Source organism: Heptranchias perlo, chromosome 9 (assembly GCF_035084215.1).
Source record: "Heptranchias perlo isolate sHepPer1 chromosome 9, sHepPer1.hap1, whole genome shotgun sequence".
NCBI classification, from domain to species: domain Eukaryota; kingdom Metazoa; phylum Chordata; class Chondrichthyes; order Hexanchiformes; family Hexanchidae; genus Heptranchias; species Heptranchias perlo.
Genome location: NC_090333.1, coordinates 17,986,277 through 18,010,693, shown reverse-complemented (window position 1 = coordinate 18,010,693; position 24,417 = coordinate 17,986,277). Strand labels below are relative to the sequence as shown.

The following is a 24,417-nucleotide window of genomic DNA, read 5'->3' as shown; positions in this document are numbered from 1 at the left end:
ATCTGCCTTCTGTAAAAACTCATTGTCAAAAGGATATAAAACATATACACTTTAATTAAAAAATTACATTTTCAAACAGCATACTGCAGGAAAATCAAATGTGACCATAAAATTTAATTGAGGAAGACTGCGACAAATTACAAGACGACATTAATAAACTTGCAGAAGGGGTAAATTGGCAAATGAATTATCAATATAGATAAGTGTGAGGTGGTGCATTATGGTAGAAAGAATAAGGAGGCCACATACTCCTTGGAAAATAAGATTCCAAATGGGTTACAGGAGCAAAGAGACCTAGGGGTACAGATACACAAATCACTAAAAGTAGTGATGCAGGTTACTAAGAACATAAAAAAAGCAAACAAAGCATTGGGGTTCATTTCTAGAGGACCAGAATTGAAAAGCAGAGGAGTTATGTTAAATTTGTATAGAACCTTGGTTAGGCCACACTTGGGAGTACTGTGCACAGTTCTGGTCTCCATATTATAAAAAGGGATATAGAGGCACCGGAGAAGGTGCAAAAAAGATTTACAAGGATGATATCAGAACTGAGAGGTTATACCTATCAGGAAAGATTGAGCAGGGTGGGGCTCTCTTCCCTAGAAAAGGCTGAGGGGTGACCTGATAGAGGTCTTTAGGTTTATGAGAGGGTTTGATAAGTTAGATGTAGAGAAGATGTTTCCACTTTAGGGGAGACCAAAACTAGGAGCCATTAATGTAATGTAGTCACTAATAAATCCAAAGGAATTCAGGAGAAACTTCTTTACCCAGAGAGTGGTTAGAATGTGGAACTCACTACCACAAGGAGGAGTAGTTGAGGCAAATAGCATAAATGCATTTAAAAGAAACAACTTGCATTAATATAGCACCTTCCATGACCTCAGGAAGTCCCAAAGCGCTTTACAGCCAATTAAGTACTTTTGAAGTGTAGTCACTGTTGTAATGTAGGAATTTTAAGGAGAAGCTAGATAAACTCATGAGAAAGGAACAGAAGGTTATGCTGATAGGGTTTGATGAAGAGGGGCGGGAGGGCTTATGTAGCGCATAAACACATGGATCAGTTGGCCAAATGGCCCGTTTCTGTGCTGTACATTCTATGGAATACTATGTAATTCTATGTAAAATTCAATCTTAAAATTGTATTTGGCCTATTAACAGAAAACCAATGACAAAATACCTTGCATCCTTCAATAATAGTATGTCTCATCCGTGTTAACTAACAAAAGTAAATCTGCCCTAACTCCGACAGCTATTTTATTTATAAACTGTATACACTATCAGCAAGAAATACCCATGCTGACTTCTCCATCCCAACAAAAACAAAATCCCCTAATGTCAACTATTAAAAAGTATTTCAGATGTGCATAAATTGCAGAATTATTTTAGACATAATTCAATGTTCCATTTCCATATAATTTTACAATTCACTCGTCCTCCCCTCCTCCATTATGCCAACTGTAGCATCTATAATGCAGTCTTTAGGATTACTGTATAAATAATGGCTTTTGAGATTGACTGAATTACAGACTGAATATGAAGACGGTTGTTATGCATATAATACAGACACATTTGGAATACACACCTTAGCTTTTGACTGAGTCAGTTCCAACTGTATACTTTCAATCTCACGCACCAAACTATGATTTTGGGAGACCAAACGGGCATTGTCCTCTCGAAGTGTGCTGAGCTTTCTCCATAGTTGTTCATTTTCCTGCTCAACAGCAGACGTGGTTGGCAACTGGGGTGTCTAAAAGCACAATTATTGTGTTGAAATGTGATATATTTCATAATTTTCTCCCCTCCTGAAGACACTGACTTTTGATGGAGTATAGTAGGATCCTCCAATACCTAACCCAACTTGCCATATGCCATGCTTAAAACCAAACGGTGAATATTGGTAGAATAGTCGACCATGAAGCATGCATGGGGGATCTGTAAGATGATGAGATTTCTGCCTATGATCACACCTCTGTATTTGTTGGCTTACTAGCTCATTATTCCTGTTGCTGTACACTAAAATGGTTTGATGCCACAATAGCACTATTTCACATCAAATATCTGATATTCTCTTAAAAGTTAGGACAGATATGTGTCAATATTTGCAGGGAATGTTTGAAAACCACTGAATTACAACACTGCTACTGCTGTGCTGGCTAAGATCAGCTAATTAATTACAGACTCAGACGAGACTCGCAACCTTCTTGTCTGTATGGCTTAGTACTAAACCAGTCCAAGTCTTCAAGACCATCAGGAAACTGTATAAAGTAATCTTGAAGGAAGGATTTCCTGGCATCTCATGCTGCAGGGATAGTTGCACATTTGATCCCAAATAGAAATTCTGCGGTAACCATTGGGAGAGACTCCAGAGCTTACAACAGCTGTACACAGATATAAAATTGAGAGTTATCGCTGCCAATTGAAGACTATCGAACAAGTAAACACAACAATCAGAAGCTAAAAATTTACCCTTCCTCCAAAACTGCTGGTTGGACTAATGTTGCTGAAAACGCTTTTTTGAGGCAGTGTTCTGTCAGCAGTTGCCAGGTGACGAGTGCTCATCGCAGGAACTATTGGATCGGGTTGAAAGAGATCTTCCATTGTCAAGGCGGGGGAATAATCCTGCTGAGAAGAGTCATCAGACTGGTCACTTAAACGAGCACTGAGAGAAAAATGAAAAACATTCTTCTAAGTTTAATTGTACGTTTAGGCTTGTAACAAAACAACTTGCATTTATAAAGCACTGAAACATGCAGGGGTATTTTCACCTTAATACTGCTTTACACACGTCTACCTTGATGTTATTGCTAGCTAGGCAGTAAAATCAAATGATAATGTAGCAAAACATTCAAAAGCGCTTCACAATTGGGAGTTAAACACAAGCAAGAGTAGGAGGATGGTTAGGAAGATGGGTGAAGGAAATGCTTTTCAAGGTGGGAGAGGCATACCAACACAGGGGGAATTTAGTTAATGAGTGTGGATGCAGAATATCAGGAATCTGCAGTACAGCAGATTTGGAAGAATGGTGGGTGCAGACAGGGATATAAAGCTCCAGCATGTGTGAGGTTAAGGAGAAATGAGGCCTTGGGGCAACTGAAGATGAGGATGAGGATTTGAGAGAGTAAGGAGCCAATGGAGCATAGAAGAGCTTGGTGAGCAGGAGAGAATGCCAGCAGCAGAGTTCTGGTAGAGTTATTGTATACGTGGGATTGAGCAAGGAATACATTAGAAAAGTATTGTCTAGAACTGACAAAGACACAGATGAAGATCTCTGAGAAAATGGGGGAAGAAATAAGGACATAGATGAATGATGTTTCAGCAGTGGAAGAAAGAGTTTTGGTGATGCTATGGATGTGGGGTTTGAAGCTCAGTTCAGGATCAAGCAAGATAGAGGTTGCACACTGTCCAGTTGAGTTTAAGCAGATGTGCAAAAAGGGGGGATGAGGTCAGGGGCTAGGGTGCAGAATTTCTTACAGGGGACTAATATAATAGTTTCAGTCTTGCCAATGTTGAACTACAAGAAATTCTGGTTCATTTGTGGCTTGATGACAGACAGACAGGCAGGCAGATACCACAGTGACAGTCATGGAATCAAGGGTGGTGGTGGAAATATAAAGCTGGGTATTGTTGATATATGTATGAATGTGGACCCTATGTTAATGCTGCCAAGGAGTAACATATAGATGAGGGGACCAAGGAGGGAAACATGGGCATACCAGAGGTGACTACGTGAGCACAGGAGAACATATCATTGTAGGGGATGTGCTAACAAAGCTGAGACATATCGAAGTGCAATCGTGAGGAAGCAATACAATGGTTGAAGAGGGTGGCACGGTCAACCTTCTCAAACCCCAGAAGGAGGACAAAAAGGGATGACCCACTGGAGTTGCACAAAATGTCACAGATGGCTTTGACTAGAGGATGTCATAAAACTGTGAGCTTTGCTGCCTTATGGAGAAAAGTACTTATAATAATAAAATTTTCTGATGACACCAAGTTCAGGTTTCCAGTACAAGGGTGATTGAAAGAATTCAAATGGACCTTAACAAATTATGTAGATGGCCCAAGGAATGTCAAATAGAATTTAATGCAGAAGAACGCTAAGATAATTATTGCAAGTTTAGGATCTAAGGCAGATACCTCTTGAGTTGAGTGGTGTTGGTCACTCCTCTAACCAGATCCCACACTCTTATGTGCTGGAGTTGACTCTCACTGCCCAATACCTACTTTCTGACAAAAGGTCATCGATCTGAAATGTTTACTCTGTTTCTCACCCCACAGATGCTGCCTGAGCTGCTGAATATTTCCAGCATATTCTGTTTTTATTTCAAATTTCCAGCATGCGCAGAATTTTTCTTTTGATCTACTTATACGATTGCACTAGGAGGCGCACGTGGAGAATGCCTGTTTTTGCACTGTAACCATCTGATTCTAGAATAATTGTAGCAACAATAGTTATTAATCTAATTCTGACCTGTTAAAGTCTGTTCTTGGGCTTTGCAAACTTTTTTCAGTCTTCATCAGCCTCTTCCTCAAAGCTACCAAATTATCCATCCACTTGTCCTTTTGGTAACAAAGCATCAATGCTCGTCATGAAGATGTTATCCACGCTACAAAAGCAAATGTTCAGACTACTCAGAAAATGAAATTTTACAAGTAGCTTTGTTAATTCCTTATTATCAAACCAGAACATCATCTGGACAGGATTTCTATCAACTCCTGATAAAACAAAGTCAATTTACAAATTTTTGAAGGATTAAATGGTAGTTCATACTATTACCAACTCAAAGCAAAAGTAATAATAAAAAATAGAAGGAAAGAACTTCTATTTATATAGCAGCTTTCATGACCTCAGAACATCTCAAAGCACTTTACAATGAAGTAGTTTTGAAGTGTGGTCGCTGTTGTAATGTAGGCAAACGCAGCAGCTAATTGGTACACAGCAAGAGCCCATAAACAGTGAGATAAAAAGACAGATAAATAACTAATTACAATGCTAAATACTTACAGTACTTCAGTTCTCCCATTCTAAATACATAATCTTGTTCCCTCATTCAGCAAATTATTATTTAAGCACTTACTGTAGTTTCTGCACATCTAGTCTTTTGAATTTATGCTGATATTACTGGTCAAATAATTTTAAAACCACAGGTTGCTGTTGCATTAAAAAATTTCAGTTATGGCATCAATGCACTACACAAAAATAGTACTAAGCTAATATACTTTAATGTAATAAATAGGCTTCTTGGGCAATTCCGTTACCTCAAATTGCTACCACCACCTGTGACAAATATTTCGCCCTAATCAATTAAAGCTCAAAGTGCTCCTCCAGACACAGTCCTAGTTTGAAAGGACGTTTGTAAATATATACTTAGAGTATTTTCAATTGAAGCTTCACAAACATACTCATCCACTGAAATCTTTCAATGGCTAAAATGTGGCAATGTGAAAGTTTCTCACACCCACCATTCTACAATATTGAAAGTTAACATCTGCATAGTGCTTTGTATTCTACTGGCCCGGTCAAGGTTATTTAAAAAAAAATATTCTCTGGCTATGGGCAGCACTGGCTAGGCCATATTTATTGTCCATTTAAAGTTCCCTGCGAAAGTTTGCCATGTGTCACCTTAGAATAACTGAGTGGCTTGCTCGGTCTCTTCAAGGGGTCTGACAGGGTGGAGATACCACATTCCCTTCATTAAAGAACACAAGTGAACTCGTGGGTTTTTATAACAATCTGGCAGTTTTCATTGTCATTTTTTCTTGCACTAGCCCACAAATAACCAGATTTATTGAATTCATGGCCACATGGGTTGCTGGTCTGGTATCACAACCACTAATTACCCACCCTAATTACCCACTTGCAGATTATTTAAATAATAAAAATTCACCTGTTTCTTAGGACTCTAAGCAACCACAAGTGCATTTTCTTGTCCAAGTGTCCAATGTTGACTGCTTTTAAAAAAAAATTATGTTAGAACTTGCATTTTACCAGGGTGGTCTCAGTGTTATGATCAAGACAGGAACTGTATTGAAGAGTTTCAACCAGGAAACAATGGGAGAGGTGATTTTCGAGCACGTGGCAATGACATTTGAGGATCTTAGAGAGGAAAGGAAAGCTAAATATGGGCTGATAGTTGAAGGACAGAGGATGAGCGTGGACAGGGTGGGGGAAGAGAGAAAAGAGAGCAGGGATGAAGTTGATAGCTTGGAAGAGGAAGGGAATGGTAACCATGCAAAGGAAGCATACTTCACAAATGGACCAACAGTACGTCACTGGTTGTGCAGTGCTTTGGAATGTCCCAAGGTCGTGAAGGGCACCATATAAATCGAAGTTCTTTCTTTCTTTGGGAATATAAATGCAATGTTCTTTGTCACGTGAAATTAACATAAACTTGCATTTATATAGCGCCTTTAACGCAGTGAACCCATGTCAATAAATCCCTCTGGAGATTAATCTATTCTTCCAACTTTACCAAAATATGTCCCACAAATACAACTTGCATTTATAAGAAATTCTGGTCTAAAAAGGGGGTGATTAATCACTTGAGTACAGATTCAATTTTTTTTTAAAGTCTTGTGCTGTTTAATTTCTTGCGGTGTCTTTCTGCTCCTAGGTAGTATTCCACATCTAAATAAATCTGACCAAGTAGTTTTAGCCTGTACACATTGGCAACATGGTATTTAATCACCTTTGGAAGTGGTGGAAGAATTTGGTGGGCATTCATGTATTTGACAGTAAGCAGTTTACCACAATTGGGGGAATGGGGAGGTAAATGTTAAACATGAGTATACGTGGCAATCAATAAAGAAGACATGTTTCATTTGTAAGGGACGCCGTTGGCTTACAGAAACTGCCATATAGTCATGAACATTCAGCAAGCATTGGGAAAAGGGTGAAACTGTAGCAAGCAGTATAATCTACACAATACTATATCCATTCCATTTGAAAACAGGCTTTCAAGGATTTCCTGTACCTAGCACAGCGTAATGATTACTGGACAAGAAGGGCATGATATCTGCTCCCCCAACTCATCCCTCAAGAGCAGGATCAATCCACCAATATCCAGCCTGCAGTAAACAATCACTTTCTCCGTTTAAAAGGACCTGGCTGAATAAACAGTTGAGCGAGCTCAAGAGACATTAGGAAGACAATGCTATCTTGTCCACCTGGGAATTGACCATATATCAACAGTTGCTAATTAATTAAGGGTTCAGCTGTTAATATGTTTTCTTGTTGTCTGTTGATCATTGTGAAATGCACTCATTTTACTCTGGATATAAAAATTATTTACATCTCAGGTGGGATCTGGAGCAGACTAGTAACAGTTTGATGTGATTGTAAGATCTACTAATTACCTAATTCACAAGTTATTATATCCATGAGAGATCCCCCCCTGGAAATTTACTCAATAAAGAAGTTTTATTTTTAATAAAAATTCAAGTTTAAAGGAACAGGAGTAGGCCATTCAGCCCCTCGAGTCTGTTCTGCCATTCAATGAGATCATAGCTGATCTGTACCCTAACTCCATCCACCCGCCGTGGCTCCATATCCCTTAATACCCTTGACTATCAAAAATATATTGATCTCAGATTTAAAATCATTAATTGAGCTAGCATCTACTGCTTTTTGTGGGAGAGTTTCATACTTCAACCACCCTTTGTGTGAAGAAGTGTTTCCTAACTTCTCTCCTGATGGCCTGGCTCTGATTTTAAAGTTATATCCCCTTGTCCTAGACTCCCCCACCAGCGGAAAAAGTTTCTCTCTATCTACCCTATTAATTCCTTTCAAAAATCCTAAAAAACCTCAATCAAATCACCCCTTAACCTTCTATATTCCAGGGAATACAAGCCTTGTTTATATAATTAATCCTTCCTCATAATCTAACCCTTGGAGCCCTGATACCATTCTGGTGAATCTGCACTGCACTCCTTCCAAGGCCAATATATCCTTTCCCAGGTGCAGTGCTCTGAGCTGTACACATTGCTCCAGATGTGGTCTAACCAGGGATTTGTATGGCTGTAGCAAAACTTTCCCCCCTTAGTATTCTAGCCCTCTAGATATAATAGCTAACATTCCATTAGTCTTTTTGATTATTTTTTATACCTGACAACTACATTTTAGTGATCTGTGTACATGGACCCCTAAATCTCTTTGGACCTTCACTGTTCCTAGCTTTTCATCATTTAAAAAATACTTGGATCTATCGTCTTTTGCTCCAACATGGATGACCTCACCTTTACTGGCATTCCACTCACTGAATCGATCAATGTCTCTTTGTAATTTTATGCTCTCATCTACACTACTTACTATGCCACCAATCTCTGTCATCGGCAAACTTGGATATATGGTTCTCTATTGTGTTATCTAAGTAATTAATAAATGTATTGAATAGTTGAGGCCTCAGCACAGATCCTTGTGGGATCACAGCTCAGGGCACTGCACCTGGGAAAGGATATATTGGCCTTGGAAGGAATGCAGTGCAGATTCACCAGAATGGTATCAGGGCTCCAAGGGTTAGATTATGAGGAAGGATTAATTATATAAACAAGGCTTGTATTCCCTGGAATATAGAAGGTTAAGGGGTGATTTGATTGAGGTTTTTTAGGATTTTTGAAAGGAATTAATAGGATAGATAGAGAGAAACTTTTTCCGCTGGTGGGGGAGTCTAGGACAAGGGGATATAACTTTAAAATCAGAGCCAGGCCATCAGGAGAGAAGTTAGGAAACACTTCTTCATGCAAAGGGTGGTTGAAGTATGAAACTCTCCCACAAAAAGCAGTAGATGCTAGCTCAATTAATGATTTTAAATCTGAGATCGATAGATTTTTGACTAGTCTCTTCCTTCCAATTCGAGTACATACCCATTATTCCTATTCTATGTCTTCTACCGCCTAACCAATCTCCTAGTCAATAATTTGCCTTCAATTCCATGAGCTTGAATTTTAGTTAACAGTCATTTATGTGGAACCTTATCAAATGCCTTCTGGAAGTCCATATAAATTACATCCATAGACAGTCCCCTGTCTACTACTTTAGTTACTTCCTCAAAAAATTCAATTAGGTTCGTTAGACATGACCTGCCCTTTACAAATCCATGTTGGCTCTCTCTAATCAGTTCAAGTTTCTCTAAGTGCTCAATCACCCTGTCCTCAATTATAGATTCCAATAACTTCCCCACAACAGATGTTAGACTAAAAGGTCTATAATTTCCTGATTTCTCTCTCACCTTTCTTAAATAATGGAATTACATTTGCAATTTTCCAACCTGAAGGGTCAATTCCTGAATAGAGAGCACTTTGGAAGATTATGGCTAAAGCATCTGCAATTTCCTCACCTACTTCCTTTAAAACCCTGGGGTGGAAACCATCAGGTCCTGGGAATTGTCAGTCAGTGCCACAACCTTCTGACTCCAAGGCTGAGACAACCTTGCAGGGCAAGCAATATCATGATGGGGGAGGTGAACAGAAATTCATGGTCTCTGTTGTTCCGAGGGAAATTACTAATTTGCTGTCATCTAAAGTCAGAAGAGAGAGTCATTTTAAGTTGTCACGGGGTGCATTGTTTTGCTTTATAGACCAGTTATACTGTACTTATTCCATCAATGCACCGGACAACTGCTTCATAGCGATGCAAATTTTGTAATATAATTCAGGTGCAAAGTCAATGAAAGAGTAGTGCGGCACATTTTAGCAAGCAGGAGCGCTTTGAGGTGGTAGCTAAAGCAGTGGGCTCAGGTCACTTTGGCTTTAGATGGTCAATGAGATAGTGCCTCTTTTGAGTAGTTACTAGAGTATGCCAACATTTATGGCACAGTTCTATGCCAGTTTGACAGCAGTACTTAGAGCAATATGGAACCAAAAGACCTGTTATACTCCCAGTCGCTCTTCTGCTAAGAACAGAAGAGTTCTGCACAAATGTGCAAGAACACATGCACAGAGCTCCATCCTCGGTGTTAACAAAAAGCCAACGGCAAAGATGCAAGTCACTTCGGCAAGTATTGGCAGTCATGCCACTCATTTTTTTTTTAAATCTAACAATGGAGTATGGGTAACTTTCATTTCAAGTTAGATACAATATCATGTTGAGTAATTACACGTAAAAAAGAGGAATTATGTTAGATAAACACAAATGACCAACCCATTAGGAGAAATCTTTATTTTGATTTCTGATTTTCAACCAATGGAGACCTGGCATTGTGTTTTCCAGCGCACCAAACAGCTGCTCTGCTTGTGTTAATTATATCAGCAACATCCACGAGGCAACTGACTTTTCTCAGTAGCTAGTCAGGTGATTCCAGATCACAACAACTTGCTGCATAAATTTTTTTTCCCTCATGTCACCTCTGGATCTTTTGCCAATTACCTTAAATATGTGTCCTTTGGATATCGACCCTTCTGCCACTGGAAACAGTTTCTCCTTATCTACTCTATCAAAACCCTTCATGACTTTGAAACCTCTATCAAAATCTCCCCTTAACCTTCCCTGTTCTAAGGATAACAACCCCAATTTCTCTAGTCTCACCACATAACTGAAGTCTTTCATCTCTGGTACCATTCTAGTACATTTCCTCTGCACCCTCTCCAAGGCTTTGACATCCTTCCTAAAGTGTGGTGCCCAGAATTGGTCACAATTCTCTAGCTGGGTCCTAACCAGTGTTTTATGAAAGGTTTAGAATAATTTCCTTGCTTTTGTACTCTCTGCCTCTATTAAAAAAGCCCAGGATCCGATTTGACTTTTTAACAGCCTTTTCATAGAATCATAGAAAGGTTACAGCATGGAAGGAGGCCATTCCGCCCATCAAGTCTGCGCCAGCTCTATGCAAGAGCAATCCAGCTAGTCCGACTCCCCCGCCCTTTCCACGTAGCACTGCAAATTTTTTCCTTTCAAGTACTTATCCAGTTCCCTTTTGAAGGCCATGATTGAATCTGCCTCCACCACCGCCTCGGGCAGTGCATTCCAGATCATAACCACTCACTGTGTAAAAAAGTTTTTCTTCATGTCAACTTTGGTTCTTTTGCCAATCACCGTAAATCCATGTCCTCTAGTACTGGAATCTTCTGCCAATGGGAACAGTTTCTCTCTATCTAGACTCTTCATGATTTTGAATACCTCGATCAAATCTCCTCGCAACCATCTCTGTTTCAAGGAGAACAAGCCCAGCTTCTCCAGTCTATCCATGTAACTAAAGTCCCTCAACCCTGGAATCATTCTAGTAAATCTCTTTTGCACCCTTTCTAAGGCCTTCGCATCTTTCCTGAAGTGCGGTGCCCAGAACTGGACACAATACTTCTGTTGTGGCCAAACCAGTGTTTTATAAAGGTTCATCGTTACTTCCATACTTTTGTACTCTATGCCTCTATTTATAAAGCCCAGGATCCCGTATGCTTTTTTAACTGTCTTCTTAACCTGCCCTGCCACCTTCAATGATCTGTGTATATACACCCCCAGATCTCTCTATTCCTGCACCCCTTTTAGAGTTGTGTCCTCTAGTTTATATTGCCTCTCCTCATTCTTCCTACCGAAATGTATCACCTCGCATTTTTCTGTGTTAAATTTCATCTGCCACGTGTCCGCCCATGCCACCAGCCTGTCTTTATCCTCTTGAAGTCTATCACTATCCTCCTCACTGTTTACTATCCTTCCAAATTTTGTGTCATCTGCAAATTTTGAAATTGCCCTGTACACCCAAGTCCAAGTCATTAATATATATCAAGAAAAGAAGTGGTCCCAGCACCGACCCCTGGGGAACACCACTGTACACATCCTCCAGTCCGAAAATCAACCGTTCACCACTACTCTCTATTTCCTGTCCCGTAGCCAATTCTGTATCCATGTTGCTACTGCCCCCTTTATTCCATGGGCCGCAATCTTGATAAGCCTACTATGCAGCACTTTATCAAAGCCTTTTGAAAGTCCATATACACCACATCAACTATATTGCACTCATCTACACTCTCTGTTACCTCATCAAAAAACTATCAAGTTAGTTAAACACAATTTGCCTTTAACAAATCCGTGCTGGTTTTCCCTAATCAATCCATACTCGTCCAAGAGACTGTTATTTCTGTCCTGGATTATCGTTTCTAAAAGTTTTCCCACCACTGAGGTTAAACTGACTGGCCTATAGTTGCTGGGTTTATCCTTACACTCTTTTTTGAACAAGGGTGTAACATTTGCAATTCTCCAGTCATCTGGCATCACCCCCATATCTACAGATGTTTTTAACATAAGAGCATAAGAAATAGGAGCAGGAGTAGGCCATTTGGCCCCTCAAGCCTGCTCTGCCATTCAGTAAGATCATGGCTGATCTTCTACCTCAACTCCACTTTCCTGCCCTATCCCCATAGTCTTAGATTTTTTTGGACACTAAATGTATCAATCAATCTCAATCTTGAATATACTCAACAAATGAGCATCCACAGCCCACTGAGGTAGAGAATTCCAAAGATTCACAACTCTCTAAGTGAAGAAACGTTTCCTCACCTCGCTCCTAAATGGCCAACCTCTTATCTTGAAACTATGACCTCAAAACATAACTTTACAGGGGAAAGAGCCTCTCAGCATCTACCATGTCAAGCCCTTTAAGAATTTTATACATTTCAATGAGATCACTTCTCATTTTTCTAAACTCCAGAGAATATAGGCCATTCTACTCAATCTCTTCTCATAGGGCAACCCGCTCATCCCAGGAATCAATCTAGTGATCCTTCGTTGCACCGCCTCTAACGCAAGTATATCCTTCCTTAGATTAGGAGACCCTCTCTGTTACTTCATTAAACAACTCAATCAAGTTAGTCAAACAAGATTTGCCTTTAGCAAATCCATGCTGGCTTTTATATATTAACCCATCTTTTTCCAAGTGTCAATTAATATTGTCCCGGATTATTGTGTCTAAAAGTTTCCCCTCCACAAATGTTAGGTTGTCTGGCTTGTAGCTGCCAGATTTATCCCTCTCCCCTTTTTTGAACAGGGTAACATTTGCAATCCACCAGTCCTCTGGAACCACTCCAATATCTAAGGAGAATTGGAAGATTGTGGCCAGAGCCTCCGCAATTTCTACCCTTACTTCCCTCAGCAACCTAGGATGCATCCCATCCCGACCGGGTGACTTTTCTATTTTGAGCGCTGCCAACCTTTTAAGTACCTCCTCTTTATCTAATCCAATTTCTCTAGTACCTCCTCCTTTACTGTGACATTGGCAGCATCCTCTTCTTTAGTGAAGACAGATGCAAAGTACTCATTTAGTACCTCAGCCATGCCCTCTGCCTCCACAAGATCTCCTTTTTAGTCCCTAATTGGCCCCACCTTTCCTTTGACTACCCTTTAACTATTTACATGTTTGTAAAAGACTTTTGGATTCCCTTTTATATTCTCAGACACTCTCTTCGCTTCCTTTTTCAGTTCTCCCCTGTACTTTTTGTATTCATCTTGGTTCTCTACAGAATTATGAACGTGACATTTACCATAAGGCTCCTTTATCTGTTTCATTTTGATCTCTGTAACTTTAGTCATCCAGGGAGCTCTAGCTTTGGATGCCCTTCCTTTCCCCCTCGTGGAATGTGTCTACTCTGTACCCGAACTATCTCCATTTTGAAGGCCTCCCATTACTCATTTACTGTTTTACCTGCCAATCTTTGATTCCAATCCACCTGGACCAGATCCATTTCCAACTCAGGTGAAATTTTGATTTATCCTTGTCCTTAACTACTCTAAACCTAATGATATTGTGATCAGTTTCCCAAATGTTCCCCCACTGAATCAAGCTCTACTTGCCCCATTCCATTCCCCAGAACTAGATCCAGCAATGCTTCCTTCCTCGTTGGGCTGGAAACATACTGATCAAGAAAGTTTTCTTGTACACATTTCAGGAATTCCTCCCTCTCTTTGCCCTTTGCACTGTTATTTTCCCAGATTATATTGGGATAATTGAAGTCCCCCATTATCACTATAGTTCTTGCATCTTTCTGCAATTTGCACCTCCATCCCACTATTTGGTGGCCTATAGTATACACCCAGCAGCGTACTAACTCTTCTATTGTTACTTAATTCTAACCAAATAAATTATGTCTTTGAATCCACAGCACATCATCCCTTTCTAGTGCTGTAACAGTATCTTTGATAAATACAGCCATCCACCCCTCCTTTTTTTCCTTCCCTATCTTTCCTGAATACATTGTAGCCAAGAACATTAAGTGCCCATTCCTCCCCTTGTTTCAGCCAGGTCTCCGTTATTACGACTATATCATAATCCCACGCGGCTACTTGTGTCTGCAGCTCATCAATCTTATTTACCATGCTCCGTGCATTTACGCGCATGCACTCCAAACCCATCTTTGTCTGCTTCTTTTTTGCCATCTGATCCCTCCTATTTCTGAACTACTCTTTATTCTAATGTTGATCAATGAAAGAGTAAGGATAATGGGTATGTACTCAAAATGGAAGGAAGCGACTAGTGGTGTCCCACAAGGATCTGTGCTGGGTTTTCAACTATTCACCATATTTATTAATGACTTAGATAACACAATAGAAAGCCATATATCCAAGTTTGCCGATGACACAAAGATTGTTGGCATAGTAAGTAGTGTAGATGGGAGCATAAAATTACAAAGAGACATTGATAGATTAAGTGAGTGGGCAAAACTGTGACAGATGGATTTCAACACAGCTAAGTGTGAGGTCATCCATTTTGGACCAAATAAGAATAGATCCGAGTATTATTTTAAATGGTGAAAAGCTGGTAACAGTGGAGGTCCAAAGAGATTTAGAGGTCCATGTGCACAGATCACTAAAATGTAGTTGTCAGGTACAAAAAATAATCAAAAAGGCTAATGGAATGTTAGCCATTATATCTAGAGGACTAGAATATTAAGGGGGGATAGTTTTGCTACAGCTATACAAATCCCTGGTTAGACCACATCTCGGAGTAGTGTGTGAAAATTTCTGGGCACCGCATCTTAGGAAGGAGTAGAAGGAGTGGAGCACAGATTCACCAGAATGTTACCAAGGTTCCAAGGGTTAGATTATGAGGAAAGATTACATAAACTAGGCTTGTATTCCCTGGGATATAGAAGGTTAAGGGGTGACTTCCAAAAGACGTTTGATAAAGTGCCACATAATAGGCTCGTCAATAAAATTGAAGCCCACGGAATAAAAAGGGGCAGTGGCAACATGGATACAAAATTGGCTAGATAATAGGAAACAGAGGATAATGGTGAATGGCTGTTTTTCAGACTGGAGGAAGGTATGCAGTGGTGTTCCCCAGGGGTCGGTACTGGGAACACTGCTTTTCTGGATATATATTAACGACTTGGACTTGGGTGCACAGGCCACAGTTTCAAAATTTGCAGATGACACAAAACTTGGAAGTGTAGTAAACAGTGAGGAGGATAGTGATAGAGTTCAAGAGGACATAGACAGGCTGGTGGAATAGGTGGACACATGGCAGATGAAATTTAACACCGAGAATTGTGAGGTGATACATTTTGATAGGAAGAACGAGGAGAGGCAGTATAAACTAAAGGGTACAACTCTAAAGGGGGTGCAGGAACAGATAGACCTGGGGGTATATGGACTCAGATCGTTGAAGGTGGCAGGGCAGGTGGAGAAAGCGGGTTAAGAAAGCGTATGGGATCCTGGGCTTTATAAATAGAAGCATAGAGTACAAAAGCGAGGATGTTATGTTGAACCTTTATAAAACACTGGTTCGGCCGCAATTGGGTTATTGTGTCTAATTCTGGGCACCGCACTTTAGGAAAGATGTGAAGGCCTGAGAGAGGGTGCAGAAAAGATTTACTAGAATGGTTCCAGGGATGAGGAACCTCAGTTATGTGGATAGACTGGAAAAGCTGGGATTGCTCTCTTTGCAGCAGAGAAGGTTGAGAGGAGATTTGATAGTGGTGTTCAAAATCATGAAGGGTCTAGACAAAGTAAACAAAGAAAAACTGTTCCCACTGGCAGAAGGGTCGCAAACCAGAGGACACAGGTTTAAGGTAAAAGAACCAAAGGCGACATGAGGAGAAACTTTTTTTTTATGCAGCGAGTGGTTGGGATCTGGAATGCACAGCCTGAAAGGGTGGTGGAAGGAGGGTCAATTGTGGCTTTCTAAAAGGAATTAGATAGGTACCTGAAGGAGAAAAATGTGCAGGGCTACGGGGAAAGAACGGGGGAGTGGGACTAACTGGATTGCTCTTGCAGAGTGCCGGCGCAGGCTCAATGGGCCGAACGGCCTCCTTCTGTGCCATAACCATTCTATGATTCTCTGATTTGATTGAGGATTTTGAAAGGAATTGATAGGATAGATAGAGAGAAACTTTTTCCGCTGGGGGAGTCTAGGACAAGGGGACATAACCTTAAAATTAGAGCCAGGCCATTCAAAAGAGAAGTTAAGAAACACTTCTTCACACAATGGGTAGTAGAAGCATGAAACTCCTCCCACAAAAAGTAGTAGATGCTAGCTCAATTAATCATTTTGAATCTGAGATTGATAGATTTTTGATAGTCAAGGATATTAAGGGATATGGAACCAAGGTGGGTAAATGGAGTTAGGATACAGAACAGCTATGATCTCACTGAATGGCGGAACAGGCTTGAGGGGCTGAATGGCCTACTCCTGCTCCAATGGAACAGATTTCTAGGTAGAGTAGTGGAGACAAAAACCCTGGAATCATTTAACAAAAAATTAGATGCTGCAATGGAAGGGGGGGGGGGAAGGGAGGAGAGGAGGGAGGTGGCACAGTAGAGTTTTAATGAATGATTAAAGAAGATACGCTGAATGGCCTTCCTCATAAATAAATATCTTGTGTTGTATACCTAACCACAGGGCTCCCTATGGAATCACTATCTGAAACAACCATAATTGGCATTGAGAGAGCAGCTCTTCTGGTGCAAGGAGAGATCCAAAATGCACAATCACCCAGACTTATTCAATTATTTTCAGCAGAATATATTTCAAAAGTAGGGAAAGCACTTCTTGCTTAACAAGGGGAAAACATTTTTTAAATTACAGGTTCTAGGGTACAGAGAATTATTTGTATTTATACTAAATATTCCTCCTAATTCAAAGTTGCTTAATTATCAGTTAATTTGAATTGAAATCATGCAGAAACACCTATGCTATTTTATTCAAATTACTTAATTAAAATTACTGGATAGATTTTATTTCCCCCCTCCCCCAAACAAACAATAAACAACTTTGAATTAACAGTAGACCATACAGGTTAATGCAGCAGCCAATTTGCACACAGCAGGTGTTACAAACAGCAATGAAATGATTGACCACTTTTTAAAATGGTGGTGTTGGCCAATAGAAGGTGGGGAAGAACACTGGGAGGCAACACTCAGGCATCCACTTGAGCAGGCAAGTGGGGCTCAATTAATATCATCCAAAGAACAGCACTTTCTGTAATGCTCCCTCAGTACTGCAGTGAATTGTCTGCCCACATGAGCTCAAGTCCTGAAGTGGGGCTTGAAAACACAAACTTCTGACTCAGTGACAGTGCTACTAACTGAACCAAACTGACACCTATACAAGCTCATAAATATTCATTTTAAATTTTGCTTTAATGTGGCAAAGTTCCATTGCTACTTCAAACATTTTTATTTAATCCCACAGCCACTGCTATACCGGACAATTTAAACCCACCAATAGAAATGGTTCCTTAGGCATAGCCATGACAACCCACTCAGCAACCAAATGAATGTGATTGCATTTCCTCTATGACACAATGAAAGAACTTTGTAGCCACAAGACTCCACTATTTTAATATCCCAAGTATTAACATGCAGTTTATAACACATAAACAGGCTCTTAATTCACTTGAGGACAAATTCCATTATATCCTCCTGTGAATCCTGCAATGATTACACGTATCCTCCTTAAAATAAACCAGTTGTTTAAGTGACTTCATGGTGGCAGTTGTACAAGAGGTTAACTTTTACAGAAATTGATCCAACATCTATTCTATTTATACAAAACAAGTGATTTAAAACAATTTCTGTCCATCTTACATGGACTAATACTACAAATTTAGTGAGATTACATTGCGACACAAGATGCCCCAAAAATAAGCAAATTGACAATCATAAATATGTTTAAGGGAAGCACAGGTCTATTTTAGTATAGCACTTTGTACTGTAAAAAAAGTTAAAGCATCTCATCTTTCATAAGAGATTTATCGATTGGAAGTTTTCAGTCCTGTGAAAATCTGCCAATTTACATTTTTCACTGACATGTACCGAACCTTGCTCATTTTCCCCAGCGAGGACACCTTCAAATTGACAATGAAGCCAATCCTGGATGCCAATATCTAAGATTTCCATATGAAGCTACTTCTGGTGTGAAAGAAGACCTCTAACAAAAGCCCACCATGAAGATTAGGTTTTTAAAACAATTCTGATATGAAAAATAAAATTCAGTGAATAAAGTATAAACAGTGGGAAAAGGCAGTTTATGAAAAATAACTTATTTCCCAAAAGTGCAATAAAAATGTTCAACAAAAATAAAAAAGGTACAAACCACTAATATAACCAAAACACATTTTGTACAAGCACCACCCAGTTTCTGATCAATGTTATTTGTTATTGACATTTTTAATTTTGAGAATGGTTTAGACAAACAAAAACGTGATATAAAGTAAGAGGCTGTAATTTAATCTCAGGAGCCATATGACATCCACAAAACCCACGAGAATTTACCTCTAGTGAGGGTTCTTTTCCTTGTAAACCTTAGTCTTATTACTCCCAACCATGATTGTGTCTATAAGTAACCATGGCTACCTCTATTTACCCATAATCAATCACTCAAAAATCAACTTCTGGATCTTAGCAACTACATCATCCGCAGAACTTTTCCATCGTGCAGCGACAGGGATATGGTGTATGAAAATAAAGTACTGTTAATATCAAAGAGAGACTTACCTGCTGTTTCGAAGTTATTACAACTCGCTAATAATTCTCGAACAGATGAACTGAGCACATAGCAACTCTAGGACTTTACATGGTCATTGCGCAATTTCGGAAGTTGAAACAGTGATCGAATTCCTAAATCCACTGTCAATGTTAAATATCCCAATACCCGCATTTATCAAAACAAATCAACCCCGGGCGCGTTTGGTGGATGAAAGTCAGGCCGCAATCAACGTAACTAATTTACTAAAGCCGTGCATTACCTGCAGGACTCGACAACAACCACAGCAATTTATCATGAGGGGGGGGGGGGGGGGAAAAGCCGGTGGTTGCCAGTGGTAAGGTCACACATGCAACGCCTGTCCCATGGCACCAAAATAGTCCAACCGAGCGGACGCCATCTTCCCGCTGAGCTGCTCTTACTCGCCTGAAAGCTACGTTTTGAGCTCGGCGGGCAGCCGCTTCTGATTGGACAGCGCCGGGGCCCTCGCGGCCGCCGTACCCGGTGCTGCCGCCCGCAATCGCGCGTTTTTCGTCAAATTGAGGTGGGCGCGCGAGCGACCGTTAAACAGACGGCAGCGGCCGGGAGGAGGTGTCTCTGCTTTCCGGGGATACACGAAAAGAGCACGCAATGGAGGATTATTGACACCGTAGCTGCCTGGACTCACCCATTCTGCTTTACAAAAAATAGCACCAATGTTGGTCGACCTGCCTCTTTAAGAAGGACGTCAAGGCCCTCAGAGAAGGTGCAGGAGAGATTCACTGGAACGGTACCAAGGGATGAGGGACTTCAGTTACGATGTGGAGATTGGAGAAGCTGGGGTTGTCCTCCTTAGAACAGAGAGAAGGTTATGGGGAGATTTAATAGAGGTGTTCAAAATTATTGTGGGGGTTCTGATAGAGTAACTAGGAAGTCACTGTTTCTACTGGCAGGAGGGTCAGTAACCAGAGGACACAGATTTAAGATAATTGGCAGAAGAACCAGCAGGGAGATAAGGTTTATTTTCAGCAGTAAGTTATGATGTGGAATGCACTGCCTGAAAAGGTGGTGGAAGTATAGTCAATACTAACTTCCGAAAGTGTATGAGACACAGGGGAAAAAAATTGCAGGACCGTAAGAGCGAGGAAGTGCGACTAACTGGATAGCTTTTTCACAGAACTAGCCCAATCACGATAGGCCAAATGGCCTCTTTCTGTACTATATGATTCTGAGTATCTTATTTATACAATCTATAATTTAGCAAGATGCCCCAAGGTGCCTGCTTCACAGGTGGATGTCATAGCAGAGCTGGAGGGAAAGTAGGGGTGATCACCAAGAGGTCGAATTCATAAAGTCACTGTCAATGTAAATATCCCAATACCTGTAATTACCGAAGCAATGCAGCCCCAGCCTCATTTGGTGAATGAAAGTCAGGCTGTAATCAGCACAACAAACGTGGTTAGTTTTAAGATGCAGACAGAATTAGCAAGGTGGGTTTAGGAAGAGTGGAGGTAGGGTGACTGAAATCTGTGCCACCAATGGGCGTGCTAAAGAAGCAGGTAACACATTGAAGAGGCAGAGGATATATGGAAAGAAAGGGCTGGAGGGATAAGGTAGAGCGAGACCTTGTATGGATTTGAGAATGAAGATTTTAAAATGCTGTGGGGTGGGGAAATCAGTAGAGATGGGCACTGTCAGGGATGATTAGCAGGATTTTGGGATAGGATGGAGCATAGTCTTTGGTGAGATAATTTATGCAGGAGCTACTCAGGATGCCACCAAGGAGGACATTGGAAAATGTTGAGTCTGGAAATGACAACAGCATGAATAAAGTTTTCAGAGGAAGTGAAATCCTCAAAGTCAGCTTCCATATATTTAATAGTACTGGAATCAGTTTCCATCTTATTGATTATAAATCTCACACTTAAGAACATAAGAAACAGGAGCAGAAGTTGGCCAATCGGCTCCTCGAGCCTGCTCCGCCATTCAATAAGATCATGGCTGATCTGATCCTAACCTCAAATCTAAAGAACACAAGTAGTCGGAGCAGGACCCGGCCACTCCGCCACCCACAGGGCCTTGACCCATCCGAACTCAGCTTCATGTCCAATTTCCTGCCCGCTCCCCGTAACCCCTAATTCCCTTTACTTCTAGGAAACTGTCTATTTCTGTTTTAAATTTATTTAATGATGTAGCTTCCTGGGGCAGCAAATTCCACAGACCTACCACCCTCTGAGTGAAGAAGTTTCTCCTCATCTCAGTTTTGAAAGAGCAGCCCCTTATTCTAAGATTATGCCCCCTAGTTCTAGTTTCACCCATCCTTGGGAACATCCTTACCGCATCCACCCGATCAAGCCCCTTCACAATCTTATATGTTTCAATAAGATCGCCTCTCATTCTTCTGAACTCCAATGAGTAGAGTCCCAATCTACTCAACCTCTCCTCATATGTCCGCCCCCTCATCCCTGGGATTAACCGAGTGAACCTTCTTTGTACTGCCTCGAGAGCAAGTATGTCTTTTCTTAAGTATGGACACCAAAACTGTATGCAGTATTCCAGGTGCGGCCTCACCAATACCTTATATAACTGCAGCAATACCTCCCTGTTTTTATATTCTATTCCCCCTAGCAATAAAAGCCAACATTCTGTTGGCCGCCTTGATCACCTGTATACTAACTTTTTGATTTTCTTGCACTAGGACCCCCAGATCCCTTTGTACTGCAGTACTTTCCAGTTTCTCACCATTAAGATAATAACTTGCTCTCTGATTTTTCCTGCCCAAGTGCATAACCTCACATTTTCCAATATTGTATTGCATCTGCCAAATCTCCACCCACTCACCCAGCCTGTCTATATCCCTTTGTAGGTTTTTTATGTCCTCCTCACTTTCAACTTTCCCTCCCATCTTTGTATCATCTGCAAACTTTGATATGTTACACTCGGTCCCCTCCTCCAAATCGTTAATATAGATTGTAAAGAGTTGGGGACCCAGCACCGACCCCAACTCTTTACAAACTTATTTAACCATATAGATTGATAAAAAGAAAAATTGGAAATATTGGGAAATGTCAAAAATACACAAGTCAGCAGCACAAAGAGAAAAAAGTTAACATTTCAGGTTGAAATACTTTGGTAGTGGAGTTCTGATAAATAGTCTCCTCCCAAAATGTTAACCTGTTTTTTTAAAAAACTTTCAGCCACTAACAGATCTGCTTCCAATTTCCAGCATTTTCTGTTTTCAAAACACATATTTGAAGCTATGTTTAGAGAAACATCAAGTAAATCATACTTTCAAAACAAAACAAGTGAGACTTATTCTAAATGAGTGGGATATATGATAAATATTTTCCCTTGGCTTTTTTTTGTTTTGTTGGGTGGAGCATTAGTGAAAAACTAGAACTGCAGGTAATGTGAAGTCCTTGAGCTTTCACAACTCTCCTATGTGCACTTATATTCTTCGTTGCTGGTTTGTTTGAATTTTGTAGAGGGAAGGTGACGACTTCAACACTTGCCTCATTGGTGGAGAAATTCTAAATTTTTATGTGTCCCCGGAGGTTCCATGGTAGCCAACAATGCAGTCATCCATGAAGAGAAAAGCTTGGACACCCTGTCCTACTTTGTCTGAAATGCCAGGTTTTGTGGACTCAAATACTTCTGGAACAGGTTTAACCAGTTTCATTTCATCCATCTATTTCTATAAAAAAATGTTTTGTTTTGGCTTTAGTTTTACTTAAAGGTAATTGTGATCTACACATTGGTTTTGAACTGCAGTCAGAAGCTCAGTGGTTTCTTCAATTATTAAACCCTCAGAGAAATAACTGAGAATAATCACTTCCACTGGTTATAGCATCACAAAGATGATGTGACTTCACAATGATTTAAGTACCTTCACAAAGCATCATCTGATTTTCAAGGCTTCAAAAACTACAGAAATATTCTTTTTTTTCCAAATGTAAACCCATTAGATAAAATGTGAATACTTTTACTCATAATTCACTAATTATCTACCCAACCTTATGCATAGGTGCCCAAGAAAAACACTTTTTCCCATAAATGATTCCTAGAGTTAATATGAACCTATCAATTTACATCGATATCTTATTAAAAAATCTTGACTGCATGCATTTCCTCTACAACACCTTCATGTCTTGTTTAGTCAAGTTTTATATCAACTTTTCCATTATAAATTCCTGTCTCCACATTTATGATGGAAACTGCCCATGTAAACTGCCACTAATTACACCCTCCAACCAATAGTGGCACTGTAGCATCAGTGTTGCATCTCCCAGCTCCCTGGCCTCCAGTACAGAGAAACTCCTATCATCCAACCAAATCAACTTCTCTGCCTCCCAAATTACCTTAAATTTTACTAACTACAAATATCAAAAGTATTATATAAAAATGGAATGTATAACCTTAAATTGTGGACTGAATTATGTCTGCATGTTCTCATCCAATCATCCTTGTTTTCTAACCCTGCTTCATCTGAAAACTACATTAGGCCTTCACTCCCCTTGGGCAACGTCACAGGAGATTGAAGAGTATTAATAAAAATCTTGTGCATGTGTACTTCCAGTGCAATTTCCCGTTGTCACAATTTTTGGTCATGTTATGTTAACATCTTAATGTTGCAACTGTCTTTATAAACATTTAGAATGGAAATCCTGAATGTAAACAGTTGTCTGTAATGATGTTGACCCTGAGATGAGCTTCCAAACACATAGCCACTCCATCACCAAGACCGCCTACTTCCACCTCCATAACGTCACTCATCTCCACCCCTGTCTCAGCTCATCTGCTGTTGAAACCCTCATCTATGCCTTAGTTACCTCTAGACTATTGCAATGCTCTCTTGGCCAGCCTTCCATCTTCCACCCTCCATAAACTTGAGCTCATCCAAAACTCTAATGCTGGTATCCTAACTTGCACCAAGTCCCATTCACCCATCACCCCAGTGCTCGCTGACCTACACTGGCTCCCAATCCAGGAATGCCTTGATTTTAAAATTCTCATCCTTGTTTTCAAATCCCTCCATGGCCTCGCCCCTCCCCTCCCTATCTCTAACCTTCTCCAGCCCTACAACCCTCCAAGATTTCTGAGCATCCCCGATTTTAATTGCTCCACAATTGGCAGCCATGCCTTCAGCTGCCTAGGCCCTAAGCTCTGGAATTCCCTCCCAAAACCTCTCCGCCTCTCTCTCTCTCCTCCTTTAAGACACTCCTTAAAGCCTACCTCTTTGACCAAGCTTTTGGTAACCTGTCCTAATTATCTCCTAATGTGGCTCGGTGTCAAATTTTGTTTGATAATGCTCCTGTAAAGCCCTTTGGGATGTTTTATTATGTAAAAAGTGCTATATAAATGCAAATTGTTGTTCTAGTTGCATACTCTGGCTAATAGGTGACGCTGTAGAATAATGTTCTGACTTTTCTGTATTCACTTTCTATTGTCACACTCACTTGTGTTACACTTTTGTCATGCCTCAGTCATACCGGAGTAATGCCTGCTTTTAATTATAAATACTAAACTATTTATA

At 40.3% G+C, this 24,417-nt stretch overlaps 1 protein-coding gene and 1 long non-coding RNA gene across 7 annotated transcripts in view; one reads left to right on the top strand and one right to left on the bottom strand.

The window, feature by feature from the left end:
* Window positions 1–19,349, bottom strand: part of ccdc18 (coiled-coil domain containing 18) — a 104,447-nt gene extending 85,098 nt beyond the window's left edge. For 3 of the 6 annotated variants that reach the window (XR_010963829.1, XR_010963830.1, XM_067989933.1), the window contains exons 1-4: window positions 19,168–19,349; window positions 4,472–4,607; window positions 2,467–2,659; window positions 1,583–1,747 (exon numbers count right to left, since the gene is read on the bottom strand). Coding sequence is in view for 4 of the 6 variants with exons in the window: in XM_067989933.1 (XP_067846034.1) it covers window positions 1,583–1,747; window positions 2,467–2,659; window positions 4,472–4,578 (465 nt within the window). In the remaining 2 variants the exon portion in view is untranslated. The other 3 variants (XM_067989934.1, XM_067989935.1, XM_067989936.1) reach the window with 3 other exon arrangements.
* LOC137325159 (uncharacterized) lies at window positions 19,278–23,553 on the top strand. The gene is made up of 2 exons (XR_010963831.1): window positions 19,278–19,650; window positions 22,370–23,553. It is a non-coding gene; the product is annotated as an uncharacterized lncRNA (long non-coding RNA).
* Window positions 23,554–24,417: the final 864 nt, after the last annotated feature.